The sequence below is a fragment of the Trachurus japonicus genome, chromosome 24 (genome assembly GCF_045865225.1).
Source record: "Trachurus japonicus isolate A0001 chromosome 24, Traja_1.0".
Lineage (NCBI taxonomy): Eukaryota > Metazoa > Chordata > Actinopteri > Carangiformes > Carangidae > Trachurus > Trachurus japonicus.
In genome coordinates this window covers 2245655-2260504 of record NC_140930.1, presented here as the reverse complement: position 1 = coordinate 2260504, position 14850 = coordinate 2245655, and the positions used below count along the sequence as shown (strand labels likewise).

Genomic DNA, 14850 nt, shown 5'->3' with positions numbered 1-14850 from the left:
TTTTTACAGTGTACTATGAGTATTAGTCAGGGTCTTATGCAGAATAATTCAGTCATACAAAGATTAGACTACTGGGGTTTTTTATGGGCCCCACTGGGCGCTGGGCCCCTAGAGTTATCATCACCTTTCTCCCCTATACAACGGCCCTGGTTTTTACTCTCAGAATGGACAAAGTTGGGACAATCTCTGCTAAAACACGTTTTATTTTGAAACTCCAAACCGGAAGTCGTACCAGTTCACTGCCGCAGACTTTGACCACTTTGGCCACTTTTTTGACAGCTAGCATGTTAGCATGGGGGGAAACAACATGTCGGTGAAATAATAAGAAACTAGACGTGACAGGGAGTTTGTGTGTGTGTAGAGTGTGAGTCTGTGAACTCTGTGTCCGTGTCTCAACATGTTTTCATCCGCCTGGAACTTTATTAAACGCCACAGGAGGAAGTTTATCTTCGCCGGAGCTGTAGTTGGAGGTAACTAACTGCTCCTGTTAGCCGCCGTGCTAACTAACATGCTAACACTCTGAGCTAAACCATCCTCTAACAGCGACTTAACAACCTGTTTCTCTGCTTTAAACTCACTGTTTATGTCTGTTTAAACACTTTTTAATCATGTTTAAGAATCCACAGAGTGACTGTGACCGATTTACTGCAGAATAACTAACACAAAACCAGATGAGAGAAGTTAGACTGGAGCTAAATCTGTTTGTATTAAAATAGTTTGTTATAAAACAGCTCATTAACATTTAATAAACGTGTTAGTTGGAGGTTTCTTCTCACTAACCAGAGAGATGTCTGTTCATTTATGCAGTCTGGTCTGTAGCTGCCAGCTAAGATATCACTAAGCTGCTTTAAAGCTGCAGCATTACACACAAACACACAGACACACAACGGGTTTATCTGAGCTGACAGTGTTTGATTTGTCTCGTCATGCTTCATACAAACTGTCTCTTTTGTGTCTTATTTTATTTATTAATGAGTTACAATCAGACTCTTAATAACCATGTGTCTTGATATTTACATTATTCCTCCTCAGCTGCAAAGAAAAGATGATTTGATGTCAAATCTAAACCATATTTAATGCAAACAAAGTTTGCATTGAAACCTGCTGAAGTCTCTTCCCACTGTTGTCATGGTGACACCAAGTTGTTCAGATGGTTTAACACAAGCAGATACTTTATTACAACTATTTGAACTAGAAAAAGATAGCATTTCCAGCAGAAAATGCGTGTGAATGCTGAAAGCAGCTGAAATTCTGCTAATGCTGAAGCAATGCTGAATGAGCTGAAGAAATTGTTGAATCAATGCTAAATTAGCTGAAGAAACTGCTAAAGCAATGTTGAAAAAGGCTAATGCTAAAGCTGAAACATATAACTTGTAGTATGAGATGAATGTCTTTTAAAGGTAAAAAGCAGTAGAAATGTTAACAGTAGAAGAAAACATTGAAATCTTGCATGTTTAAATGTAATGGTTAAATAGTGGAAATCTGCAGCTAACCTGACAGGAAGGAAAACTGATGAACCAGCACTAACATAGCCGAAGCAATGGCTGAGAATATATTTAAAAGTAGAAGATGTGAGATTTTGTATGAAATGGCTGGAAATTACTTGAATTGTCGAAGATGACGATGAAGACACGAAAAGTTTGAAAAATTCCTGAATTAAAAAAAAAAGTTAATGCCTACTGAAATGCATTGTAAACTGAATGGTTTCAGCATTCACACTAATTATCTGGAACTTATTGAATTACATCACAGAAACCAAAGTGAGACAGAGATATTTGTGGTCTTGACTGGTCCTGATCATCTAACTTTGTGGATTTATTTTCAGATGTTTGAGGTGTGGAGGTTTTGTCTTTCAGAGAAGTTTTGTATGAAACTAGTCAAATCTGAATGCGTTTCTCAAATGTTTTGGTGGGGTTTAATGGATATTGGATATTGATATTCACTGCTACTGTCTCCTGTGTGTGTGTGTCTGTGTGTCTGTGTGTGTGTGTGTGTGTGTAGGTGTGTACTTCCTGGGTAAATATGCCCAGAAGAAGCTCAGAGATCTGCAGGAGAAGGAGGCGACCGAGTACATCGCTCAGGCCAGAAGACAGTTCCACTTTGAGAGCAACCAGAGGACCTGCAACATGACGGGTGACTACACACACACACACACACACACACACACACACACACACAGACACACACAGCTGCACAGGTCGCCACCGCCGCTGATACAAGCACAAATTGTCCCATCACCATAATCCCTATAGTCATAGCAGTAGGTTCGTTACCTTTAATTGTCGGTGCAAGCTGTTTTTAGAACGGCGGAGCAGAGCCGTGAGCTGCTCAGAGCTACGCTACGGAGGCTCATTATGGGATTTCTTGGTTTCCCTCATCAAACTCATCAAATACACAATCCAACAACTCCACAACGCTCTGGTGGACAAGTTGTGAGCTGCACATTCACCACGCTATGAGATAATAACACAACGTTACCACACAGAGTTGTTTTAGAGGGAAATTCATGCAAAACCTCTGATGCGCGTTGCCTTCAGGGACAGTTTTTCATCAACAGTCTCTGCATTTCCCTCTAAAACAACTCTGTGTGGTAACGTTGTGTTATTATCTCATAGCGTGGTGAATGTGCAGCTCACAACGTGTCCACCAGAGCGTTTTGTGCCAATTTGACAAAATGTTGAACTATCCCTTTAACGTGTGTGTGTGTATGCATGTGTGTGTGTGTCACAGTGCTGTCCATGCTGCCTCCACTGAGAGAAGCCATCGTCACTCAGCTCAACTCAGAGAGTCTCACTGCTCTACTGAAGACCAAGTGAGTCGGATTCACACTGAAGTCACTGCAGGAAGCCGCCATGTTGAATGTTACAGTGTTTATATCCTCTTCTTCTTCTTCTTCCTCTTCTTCTTCTTCCTCCTCCTCTTCCTCCTCAGACCGGCCAATAAACTGGAGATCTGGGAGGACCTGAAGATCATCAGTGAGTTCCACCTCTTATAAACTCTAACATAGGGATGTCACCATTACTTGTTATTATCACAATTAATCGCAGTATTAAACGCCACAATTAATTTATCACAAAGATTCATAAATACCGTCACTTTCTGAAAAAGATTTATGTGGGAACCATTTTGACAAATGTTAGCCAAAGTAAAGGAAAATGCACAGATATCAGTCCACTTATCTAATGTAACTACCGTATTTCCTCTAATAGAGGCCGAGGCCTTTATTTACTTTAGCTGCCCAGGGGAACCGGCCTGTATTGGAGACCGGCTTATATTTGAGAGAGGCTATTATTTCTTCCTCTGTTTCATGCTGGTGCTCAAATTTGACAGTTACCGTGCTCAGTTTTCATTCTGCCTACAATTAATTATATTTTTTTACACATTACTGTAGCAGGTACCGCAACAGCAGCGATCAGCTGGACAGGATTAGGCTAATAAACGCTGGAGCACAAGTGGTCAGAATGAATGAATAAATAAATAAAAGTAACACCATGTCAGTTTAGGGTTAGCATGCGCAGACCAGTTTTGTCACAGATCTGGTAGCGTCGCAAATCGGGTAGTGACACGCCATGCTGCTAAAGCTCTCTTCGGTCGAGTTGTCAGTGACTGTTTCCTTGAAGCGTGGGTTCATGTGGCACTTCAGATCTAGCTACTGCCATCTGCTGGCACTTGTGGGTTACTGCATCCGTGTTTGGCCGCCTGAGACCAGTGCATCCACAGTGACTGAAATTCAGGTTTTTTCTGTTTGTTTGTTTTTTTCCCATTGACCCGGCCTGTATTTGGGGCCGGCCTTTATTTGTTCGTGTAAACCACGCCCCCGGCCATTATAACAGACCCGGCTATTAAATAGATACCGGCTACTATTAGAGGAAATACGGTAATTTAAAAGTTTGCATGTCATTTGTAATTTAAAAAAACAAAATGTAAACTTAAACATTTGGTAAAGATGACAATTAATTCCTGTGGGGAATATAATTAGCCCTTTATTAATAGTTTTTTATGTAAATAATTAGCTCTGTATATTTGATTTTACACATACATAAGTGTTGGGAAATTAATTAATGCAGCGGTTCTCCACTAGTTTCACTCTGGGCTCCACATTTTCCCATGGTCATTAAGTCGCGACCCACTTTTATAGAATTCAAACCAAGATTTTTTTCTAAAGCCTTTAAAAACTCATTTTGCTCTTTATTGAGCAAAGTGCATTTCAGAGCACATGAATGAAACTGAGGAGTTACCATGACAACTGCATGTACGGAAGTGAATAAAAAAATATCAAACTGCACAAAATGGAGACCAACAAAACAAAACAAGATTCACTGCATCAGGCCACATTAACAAGAAACTGATATCTTTGCATTCAGAGCAAATGGAGCAAATAATCAGAAAGTGAGGAGGAGCATTACAACTGCATGTGTTCATGTGACGCATGTCTTTCAAAATAAGTTATTTTTCAAAATAAAAGACATGTCCAACATCAGATGTGCATTAAATATTATTTACGTTTTTGACCAGCTGTCTGTGACCCATCCAGAACGGGTCTAGACCCACTTTTGGGTCCCGACCCACCAGTTGAGAACCACGGAATTAATGCATAGTAATCGTGATAATTGTTTCACCGTGATTATTTCTCTGACAATAGTTGTACCAAGAAAATCGATAATCGTGACATCCCTAGTCTATCATTATCATCATAGTTATTGTGTGTGTGTGTGTGTGTGTGTGTGTCTCTCTGTGTGTGTGTGCAGGCTTCACCCGTACCGTGGTGGCCGTCTACAGCACCTGTATGTTGGTGGTGTTGCTGCGTGTGCAGCTCAACATCATCGGAGGATACCTGTACCTGGACAACTCAGCCGGGAAGAACGGCATCGTGAGTTCTGATTGGACGATGACGATGACGATGACACACCTACAGGACAGCTGCTTGATTTACATATTTATATTAATATTTATATTTCTATATTTCCATGTGTCTTCCTCCAGACGGCCCTGGCTCCTCCAGACGTGCAGCAGCAGTACCTGTCCAGCATCCAGCATCTCCTAGGAGACGGTACGATGCTCTGTCAATTCAATTCAAACAGCTTTATTGGCATGAACAGAACAGAAATGTGTTGTTGCCAAAGCATTTTACTAAATATTTACATACATATTACAATACTACAATTAATATTTAGTACAGTACAAACAATCAGATATAAATCTATGCATTTTGGGATGTTATAGTGAGTCCCTCAGATACATACAGTATGTAGTGTGTCTTCCTGTTTCTATGGCTCACTCAGCCCATACAGTGGAGATATTCAGCCAATTTATATTTATATATTACATATAATTTATATTCTCTGTTCAGAGTCAAATAACAGTTTAGTCTACTTTGAGTTTCTGTTGTAAATCTAGATGTTTTGATGGATTGATGATGAGTTTTATTGTGTTGTGTTGTTTTGGGGCTGTTAGCTTCACCATCAGCTGTTTTCAGGGTTTTTACTGTTTTAAATGGACGTGTGTGGACTTGTATTTACATGTGTCCAAAATGTCATTGCCTGTTTTTGTACGTTAAGCAGTAATGTAATGGGGAAACTTCCCAGTTCTGCTCGGCAGGCGTTGTCTGGGCTTCTCCTCTGAACATTTAGGATTCAGTGTGGACGGACCCTATTGTGTTGATCCCATGAGCCAGACTCTGATCTACTGAGTGACTGAGTCTGTCTGTGTCTGTGTCTGTGTCCCTCAGGTCTGACAGAGCTGATGTCGGTGGTGAAGAGAGCGGTCCAGAACTCTCTGGGGGGGTGAGTGTCTCCACATCCTGAAGCATTTGGAGACATTTTAAACATTTTAAACATCAGTCAGAAGTTTCAGACTCGACTTTGTTTCCTCTGTTGACGACGTCACGTCACACAGGACAGAGCTTGATTCATGTAGAATGGAACCAGAGACTCATCAATACACTGATTAGGGATGCAAATTATCGATTAATTCATTAATCGTTAGTTGACGGACCTTATCGATCGAACTGATAAGCGGCGATTTTCCCGAGAACCTAAATTTAAGGGGAAAATTTAAGCTGAACATTCCTTAGACAGGACTCTACACTAGTATTTGTTAGTGTACTTTTAGAGCACAGCACAATGAAAATGTTTAAATAGCATGTTATTTAACCTTTAAATAATGTTGAGGGTCCAATGTGACCCATTTTTACATTTAGGAACAGTAAAGGCACCTGGTCGGTTTGAGCTGCGTTCAGGCTACATTAAAACTCAGTGTCGGCGGCTTTTTAACTCATTAGACTCACCGATTGTCGGTGTTTTAGCGATGGTAGGCTACATGTAGGCACACTGAGACCAATATACAACAGGTATGTCGGCTTTGCTTGTTTACATTTCATAGAAAAACTCCAGTGGGAAAGGATCAATTAACTGCAGTTAATTTAATTCAATTTAATGTAATTTAATCGATTAAATTCTCATCATCGATCAGTTGATTCATTGTTTATGTCACACTGCTGCTGCTTCTCCAGGAAATGAGCTGTATCAGTATCACCGTGAGTTTTATTGCAGTAACCGATCAAGGTTTTAATGATAATTCAAATTGGAAACGGCGGTTTATCGTTATACCGGTTATCGTTACATCCCTAATCCCTACTCCAGAGGAAAACTTACTCAAAGAGCCACAAATATGGTCCAAACACCGCAGCAGCCCAGAGGAGAACTGAGGACGAGGTGATGGAGATGCAGAGTCCGGCCACTAGAGGGCAGTCACAGTCCACTGGAGTTTACAGGAGAGATCAGCAGCCTGGCTGACTGTCATCTACACACTGATTGGTTGGTTGATTAAAGGGATAGTTCACCCTAGAATGATATTTCGCTCATTATCTACTCACCCTCATGTGGACTAAGGGCTGGGAGAAGTTTCAGAGTCCTCCGTCCCTTCTCTGAGTTACAGGGGGTCTTGGCGTAGCAGTGCATGTCCATATAACGGTTGCAAAGGGACACCAGAGCTCTTCGTAAAAAAACACACACAAAAAAACATCCAAATACCTCCATGATGCTCGTATGTAATGTCCGTCTTGTGCTGAAGCCCCAAATTGCGTAATTGTCCCGAAAAAAATTAAATAAGTCTATATTTTAAGCTTGTTTGTAGCGGAAGCTTCTCAAAGCTCCTCATCCTGGTCCGTCCAAATCTCGCGTGATTCGCAGTAACCGCACTGACGCCGGCGCAAATCACGCGAGATTTGGACGGACCAGGAAGAGGAGCTTCGAGAAGCTTCCGCTACAAACAAGCTTAAAATATAGACTTATTTAATTTTTTTCGGGACAATTACGCAATTTGGGGCTTCAGCACAAGACGGACATTACATACGAGCATCATGGAGGTATTTGGATGTTTTTTAGTGTGTGTTTTTTTACGAAGAGCCCTGGTGTCCCTTTGCAACCGTTATATGGACATGCACTGCTACGCCGAGACCCCCAGTAACTCAGAGAAGCCACGGAGGACTCTGAAACTTCTTCCAGCCCTTAGTCCACATGAGGGGGAGGAGATAATGAGAGAAATATCATTCTAGGGTGAACTATCCCTTTAATTGATTAATTGATTGTTTGATTGTGTGTGTTTGTGTGTGTGTGTGTGTGTGTGTTTAGCGTGTCCCTGAAGCAGAGTGTGTCCCTGTTGGAGCTGGAGCAGCAGCTGAGTTGGATCAGAGCCGAGGTTGAGTCCAGCTCCTCCCGCTCTCTGTCCTGGTTCCTGCTGGCCGACGACCAGAACGCCCTCGCTGACCAGGTAGGGGTGTGTGTGTGTGTGTGTGTGTGTGTGTGTGTGTGTCTGCGTGTGTGTCTGTGTGTGTGTGTGTGTGTGTGTGTGTGTGTGTGTGTGTGTGATGCCAGAATCAGTTTCGTTTCATTCATTCGTTTGTCGACATCTGAGCAGAGAATGAAACTAATTCCACACTCGCTCCATGACGTCAACACACACACACAAAGATATTTATATAGAATTTATAAATAGAATAATTGAAATATATATCTTTATATAACATAAATGACACAAATAGAAAGTAAATAAATCTGAGTTTGACTGTCGTATGGTTGAAATAAATGAAATGAGACGCTGCAACAAACGAATAAAGTTTCTGTAATTGCTCAGACTGAGTTTATAGCTGCTGGTTGTTCATTAAATATTTAATATTATTACTAATTATAATCACCAATACGTTTTTATCATTTGTTTTTAAATCTGTTTCAAGCTGCTGAATTGGATTCAATGAACATTAAAAAATGTAACATGGCATTTTATTTTGAAATCTGTTATTTATACAGAACTATATATGTTACTGTTGCTCTGTTTTAACCTCTTGTCTAATTTTACTTTCATATTTAGTGACTTTATGATGTAATTTGGTTTGTTTGATATTATTCATATGATTTATGTCCAATTAATAAAGTTAGATATTAGACACACACAAATATACAGTATACTATATTCATATTGGTTTTATGTCATTTGAACCTTTTTTGAACGACCAGAACGCCCTCGCCGACCAGGTAGCTGTGTGTGTGTGTGTGTGTGTGTGTGTGAGTGTGTGAGACGGCAGCATGAGACACACACACCTGCAGCTCAGTGTGTAACGTAGGGGTGGGAGAAAAAATCGATTCATCATTCATTCAAATATCGCAATATCTTTTTTGACGATTTTTGAATTTTCTTTTTTTTTTTTTATGTTTCTTTTTTTGTTGTTGAATTTTTTTAAATATTGTGCAATGTGCATTTGTTCGCCTTTTTTACATCCAGAGAGTCCAGGTTTTGAAAAGGGTTTAAGTTCACTTTATAATGGAGAATGTTCATTTATTGGCTCCTACAGTATTTGTGTGCAGATAAATGTTAAAAATGCTAAAGACTAAAAATCATTGAGAGAATCGGCAATATCGGAGAATCGCAATTTAAATCGAATCGCCATCCAAAAATTCGTAGAAGAATCGAATCGGGAGAAAAGCACATCGTCCCAGCCCTAGTGTAACGTGTGTGTGTGTAATGTGTGTGTGTGTGTGTGTGTGTGTGTGTGTGTGTGTGTGTGTGTAATGTGTGTGTAGGCGTGCGGGCTGACGGAGAAGGACCTGATGACCATCCGGCTGCTGAACGAGACCAGAGACATGTTGGACAGTCCCAACTTCACCACCGTCCTCAACACCTGTCTCAACCGCGGCTTCTCCCGTCTCCTTGACAACCTGGCCGAGTTCTTCCGCCCGCCGCCCGGTGACTCCGCCCCCAGCTGCTCACCTGACAGGTGAGTTTAATCTTAAAGGGATAGTTCAACATTTTGTCAAATAATCCCTACAGTCATAGCAGTAGGTTCGTTACCTTTAATTGTCGGTGCAAGCTATTTTTAGAACGGTGGAGCAGAGCCGTGAGCTGCTCAGAGCTACGCTACGGAGGCTCATTATGGGATTTCTTGGTTTCCCTCCTCCTCTTCCTCCTCCTCTTCCTCTTCTTCTTCTTCCTCCTCCTCCTCTTATTCCTCCTCCTCCTCCTCCTCTTTCTCTTCGTCTTCCTCCTCCTCTTCTTCTTCCTCCTCCTCCTCCTCCTCTTCCTCCTCCTCTTCTTCTTCCTCCTCCTCTTTCTCCTCCTCTTCTTCTTCCTCTTCTCCTCCTCCTCTTTCTCCTCCTCTTCCTCTTCTTCTTCCTCTTCTCCTCCTCCTCTTTCTCCTCCTCTTCTTCTTCCTCTTCTCCTCCTCCTCTTTCTCCTCCTCTTCCTCTTCATCTTCCTCCTCTTCTTCCTCCTCCTCCTCTTCCTCCTCATCTTCCTCCTCCTCCTCCTCTTCCTCCTCCTCCTCATCTTCCTCCTCCTCTTCCTCTTCTTCTTCCTCTTCTCCTCCTCCTCTTTCTCCTCCTCCTCCTCTTCCTCCTCCTCTTCTTCTTCCTCCTCCTCCTCCTCCTCCTCTTCTCCTCCTCCTCCTCTTCCTCCTCCTCTTCATCTTCCTCCTCCTCCTCTTCTCCTCCTCCTCTTCATCTTCCTCCTCCTTCTCCTCCTCCTCTTCTCCTCCTCCTCCTCCTCCTCTTCTCCTCCTCCTCCTCTTCCTCCTCCTCTTCATCTTCCTCCTCCTCCTCTTCTCCTCCTCCTCTTCATCTTCCTCCTCCTTCTCCTCCTCCTCTTCTCCTCCTCCTCCCCTTCCTCCTCCTCTTCATCTTCCTCCTCCTCCTCTTCTCCTCCTCCTCTTTCTCCTCCTCTTCCTCTTCTTCTTCCTCTTCTCCTCCTCCTCCTCTTCTTCTTCCTCTTTCTCCTCCTCCTCCTCCTCTTCCTCCTCCTCCTCCTCCTCCTCTTCTTCTTCCTCTTTCTCCTCCTCCTCTTCTTCTTCTTCCTCCTCCTCCTCCTCCTCCTCTTCTTCTTCCTCCTCCTCCTCTTTCTCCTCCTCTTCTTCCTCCTCTTTCTCCTCCTCCTCCTCCTCTTCTTCTTCCTCCTCTTCCTCCTCTTCTTCTTCCTCCTCTTCCTCCTCCTCCTCCTCTTCTTCTTCCTCTTTCTCCTCCTCCTCTTCTTCTTCTTCCTCCTCCTCCTCCTCCTCCTCCTCTTCTTCTTCCTCCTCCTCCTCTTTCTCCTCCTCTTCCTCCTCCTCTTTCTCCTCCTCCTCCTCCTCTTCTTCTTCCTCCTCTTCCTCCTCCTCCTCCTCTTCTTCTTCCTCTTCTCCTCCTCCTCCTCTTCCTCTTCTTCTTCCTCCATCTTGGTTTCCCATCATCATCAAACTCATCAAATACACAATCCAACAACTCCACAACGCTCTGGTGGACGTGAGCTGCACATTCACCACGCTATGAGATAATAACACAACGTTACCACACAGAGTTGTTTTAGAGGGAAATACAGAGACTGATGATGAAAAACTGTCCCTGAAGGCAACGCGCATCAGCGGTTTTGCATGAATTTCCCTCTAAAACAACTCTGTGTGGTAACGTTGTGTTATTATCTCATAGCCTGGTGAATGTGCAGCTCACAACTTGTATAGAATTCAATTTTCTGATAAGATGCAAGCGCTGCATTGCCTTTTAAAAAATAAGTTACATACGTATATGTTGTTGTCAGGTGACTAACTCTGTGTGTGTGTGTGTGTGTGTGTGTGTGCGTGCGTGTGTGTGTGTGTGTGCAGTCTGTCAGCAGTCAGTCTCCCTCTGGCTAAGATCGTCCCCATCGTCAACGGTCAGATCAACAGCATCTGTAGTGAAACTCCCAGTCACTTTGTCCAGGTGAGAGACGGGTCCACGCTGTGTCACGTAGCAGCCTGACCTATAGAGGGATTACCAGACGTTCTGCTGCGCATGTCGCCTGCAGAAAGAGAGCAGCAAGAGCCGCGATCACGTCTTATTGTGCTGTTAGTTGCACTAATCGTTTTGATAAAAAATAACAAAACGCGCAAATTTTACAGAATAGCGTCAACTGGCACCCCTTTCAAGGCAAACGAGAGAGAAAATAGCACATTGGAGATTCATTTGGAGCAATATAATGTTAATGTGTTAGACACGTTGGTTTGAATGGTGATAAAGCTGTAGAACTGCAGCGAATGAGTTGTGAAATGTTTACTACGATAACAACAGTGACTGAAGACGAGGTCACATACTAATGGAAAGCCAGCTGAGATTAATTACTGTTAAGATATATTGTTTTAAATTACCAGTAACGTCACATACTTAAGCAATATATCCCTCCAGTCCGTGGTCTATGCTCATTCTACCACGGCTAAGGGGCGTTGTTACCAATAATGACAATATGAAAGAGGGATACACAATCAATTTCATGTAGTTTTATTTAACCAGAAATACATATTATCCAATAAAATAGCCTCACTGTGAAAAAAATAGTCCCACCTCTCCAGACGTTAGCTCCTAGTAGCTCTGTCACTGCTCAGTCCCCTCTACCATTGTTAACCCTCTGGAGGTCAAAGTTTAAACCTTCAACATGTCAATTACACTACTTTACTACATTTTTTAACATCGTAAAAACATCAACTGTCTTTTGCTACGGACTGCAACAGTCCGTTGTCATGGATACATGACAACAACTTCCATTCATACCAGTCATACGTTGCCTGACGCGGAGTGATAGCCTACGCTGTGATAAGGCTTTAGAATAGTAGCCGTGGTATATGCTCATTATACCACGGCTAACAACCAATCAGATCGCCAGATTTCACCTTTACGTTTTATAACCAGCCATAGACAGGTCCGTCCTCTTCCCTCGTCTCTGACCAGGCAGCACCTCGGTCCTCACAGACACTGAGTTTAGTAATCGTACAAGTATTTTCCTGAACATGATGGTCTGTTAAATAACTGTAGGTAACGTCAGGGATGCACAGTGTTGTTTTTACTGATGACCGACGACTTGTTGGTAAACATATCCCTCTATAGACCGAATCTCCTTGTTGTTTACATTCTACTTCCGGGTAGAAAACCAGCACGTAATTTGAATGAGATCAATAGTAACGAACGAGAGTTTAGCTATATATCATATTTTTCACGCCCTATCACCGTTTAGACAAATCTGAAATGATTGAAGAAACATTACTATTTCTGTGTGTGTGTTTTGTGTTGCTATGTGTTGTATTTATTCAGTTTGGGGGAATCACAGTGTCTAGAAAGCATCAGTGGCTCAGCTGACAGGGACAGCTAACGGTAGCTAAGCTAACGGTAGCCAAGCTAACGGTAGCTAAGCTAACAGCAGGACGTCAGCTGTTAAAACCCTCCCGTTGTGGGACACGACATGAAACTACTCCAGTTAGCTCAGTCATGTTGGAACTCAGATATCCGCTGGAGAAAATATTTTTTCATGGAGCGTTTATTGAGTCACTGAGTTATTAAAGTTCAACAGGTAGCTAACCGTTAGCCCGGCTAATCTATGATAACCATGACTAATTACAAAAATGTGCACACGTAAATAGTAATGTTTGTCCAATCATTGGTTTTATAAACTTTACAAACATCAGATTAGTCTAAACGGTGATATAGTGACGTGAAAAATTAGATAAATATAGTGAAACTCTCGTCCGTCACTATTGTTCTCATGCTGGTTTTCTACCAGGAAGTAGTTGTAAACAACAAGGAGATTCGTTCTATAGTTCAGCGGTTAGTGTTAGTGTCTCAAATCTAGAACTAACTGTGTGTGTGTGTGTGTGTGTTTCTGTGTGTGTGTGTGTGTGTGTGTGTGTGTGTGTGTGTTTCTCTGTGTGTGTGTGTGTGTGTGTGTGTGTGTGTGTTTCTCTCTGTGTGTGTGTGTGTGTGTGTGTGTGTGTAGGACCTGCTGCTCAACGACCAGGTGAAGGAGTTTGCAGCCAACGTGTACGAGACGTTCAGCACGCCGCAGGAGCTGCAGAAGTGACCGACCAATCACAGGCAGCAGGAGGAGGAGGAGGAGGAAGAGGAAGAGGAGCGGGGCAATAACGGACCTGATAAAAGCCCCCGGACCCCCCCTTTCTCCCCCTTTCTCCCCCCTCTCCCCCCTCACGTCCAGGACAGAGACTCTGCCAGAGCCACAGACTCTGATGAAACGTTTTAACGAGACGGGACGACGGCGACGGAGCCATGACGTCATGAGTTTGATTATCAGAGGTTTTAGACGACGGCCATCTTTTCTATCAGACGCTGAGTGATGATGTCATCAGACGGGGACGGAGGGGGGGTGTTGCAGAAAGTTCAACTGTCATATCTTTACTTTTCTTTATTTTCATGTCATGGTGTACAACACTGCAAAAACTCAAAATCTTACCGAGAATATTTGTCTTATTTCTTGTAAAAAAAATGTCTCATTTCTAGTCAAAACTAAACTCTTTCCACTTAAAATCAGACTCATCACCTAAAAATTAACTTGTTTTTAGATCATTTTCACTTGTTTCAAACTAATTTTCACTTGAAATAAGTAGAAAAATCACAAAAAAGTTGTTTTGTGCTTGTAATAAGAAAGAAAAACTTGCTCCACTATCAGATTTTTCTACTTATTTCAAGTGAAAATAGACTTAAAAAGTAAAAAGTGTCTAAAAACAAGCTGCTTTTTTTATGTATAACTATGTAGTATGTATGTATATGTATAAATATACTTATTTTAAGTAGAATGAGATTAGTTTTGACTAGAAATAAGACAAATATTCTTGGTAAGATTTAGAGTTTTTGCAGTGTAAAAAACTAAAACAAACCCAGTGCAGCAGCAGGAACCTCTTCATCACCATGGCAACCACATGCTGTTTGTCCACCAGGCGGCGCTGCTGCTGCTGCTGCTGCTGCACCACATGAAGGAGAAGAAGGAGTTCACTACAAAGACTTTGTCCTGTTTTTAATTAAATCTCATTCAACTAAATGAAATAAAAAGAAAAACAAACTACAACATTTATTTATTTTTTTATTATTTTCTTTTAAACGAAACAAGTGTCAGATTCTCCGACGACCTTGAACGCCTCGTCGTGTCGTGTCTCCTTCAGGCGCCGTCTGGACGAATGAGAATAAGTTTAGTTTCAATTTTATTTGTTGTAACAAGATGAAAGTTTTTAATTCACTAAAGTCAAATTATATAATAATTATTATTAAATGTAATAATATAAATTAATAAAAACAATGTTATTAGTGATATTAAAGGGACAACAAGGAGTTTTGGAAAGCGAAGTGTTCTCATACTACATTCACCATGAGTCTCAGCATGCACGGTGAAATTCTTTGACCGGCGCAAGATGGACGTCTATCTACAAGAATGTTTTCATTCATCAAGAATTAAAGTCAGAGGTTGGAAGACGATCACATACCGTCGTAGTTCCCACCATAAACGGAGATTCATTCGGCGGCGTTATTCTCATGACTCGCCACGAAACCGAAAGTAAAGAAACGTTGGTCGGCTCGC

At 42.0% G+C, this 14850-nt stretch overlaps 1 protein-coding gene across 1 annotated transcript; it reads left to right on the top strand.

Annotated features, from left to right (window-relative positions):
- The first annotated feature begins 269 nt into the window (after window positions 1-269).
- On the top strand, window positions 270-13478 carry pex3 (peroxisomal biogenesis factor 3). The gene is made up of 11 exons (XM_085771161.1): window positions 270-470; window positions 2002-2133; window positions 2731-2812; window positions 2932-2975; window positions 4749-4870; window positions 4984-5050; window positions 5729-5783; window positions 7632-7770; window positions 9078-9271; window positions 11123-11219; window positions 13261-13478. Exons 1-11 carry the CDS (start codon window positions 398-400, stop codon window positions 13342-13344), a joined length of 1089 nt encoding a protein of 362 aa, XP_085627287.1. The 5' UTR covers window positions 270-397; the 3' UTR covers window positions 13345-13478.
- The last annotated feature ends 1372 nt before the right edge of the window (window positions 13479-14850 follow it).

Excerpts from the sequence above, each read along its gene's own strand:
- pex3 (XM_085771161.1), top strand. The coding sequence starts at position 398 with ATGTTTTCATCCGCCTGGAACTTTATTAAACGCCACAGGAGGAAGTTT. Across the intron at positions 471-2,001 it reads CGCCGGAGCTGTAGTTGGAG|GTGTGTACTTCCTGGGTAAA; the intron begins GTAACTAACTGC and ends GTGTGTGTGTAG. Across the intron at positions 5,784-7,631 it reads GTCCAGAACTCTCTGGGGGG|CGTGTCCCTGAAGCAGAGTG; the intron begins GTGAGTGTCTCC and ends GTGTGTGTTTAG.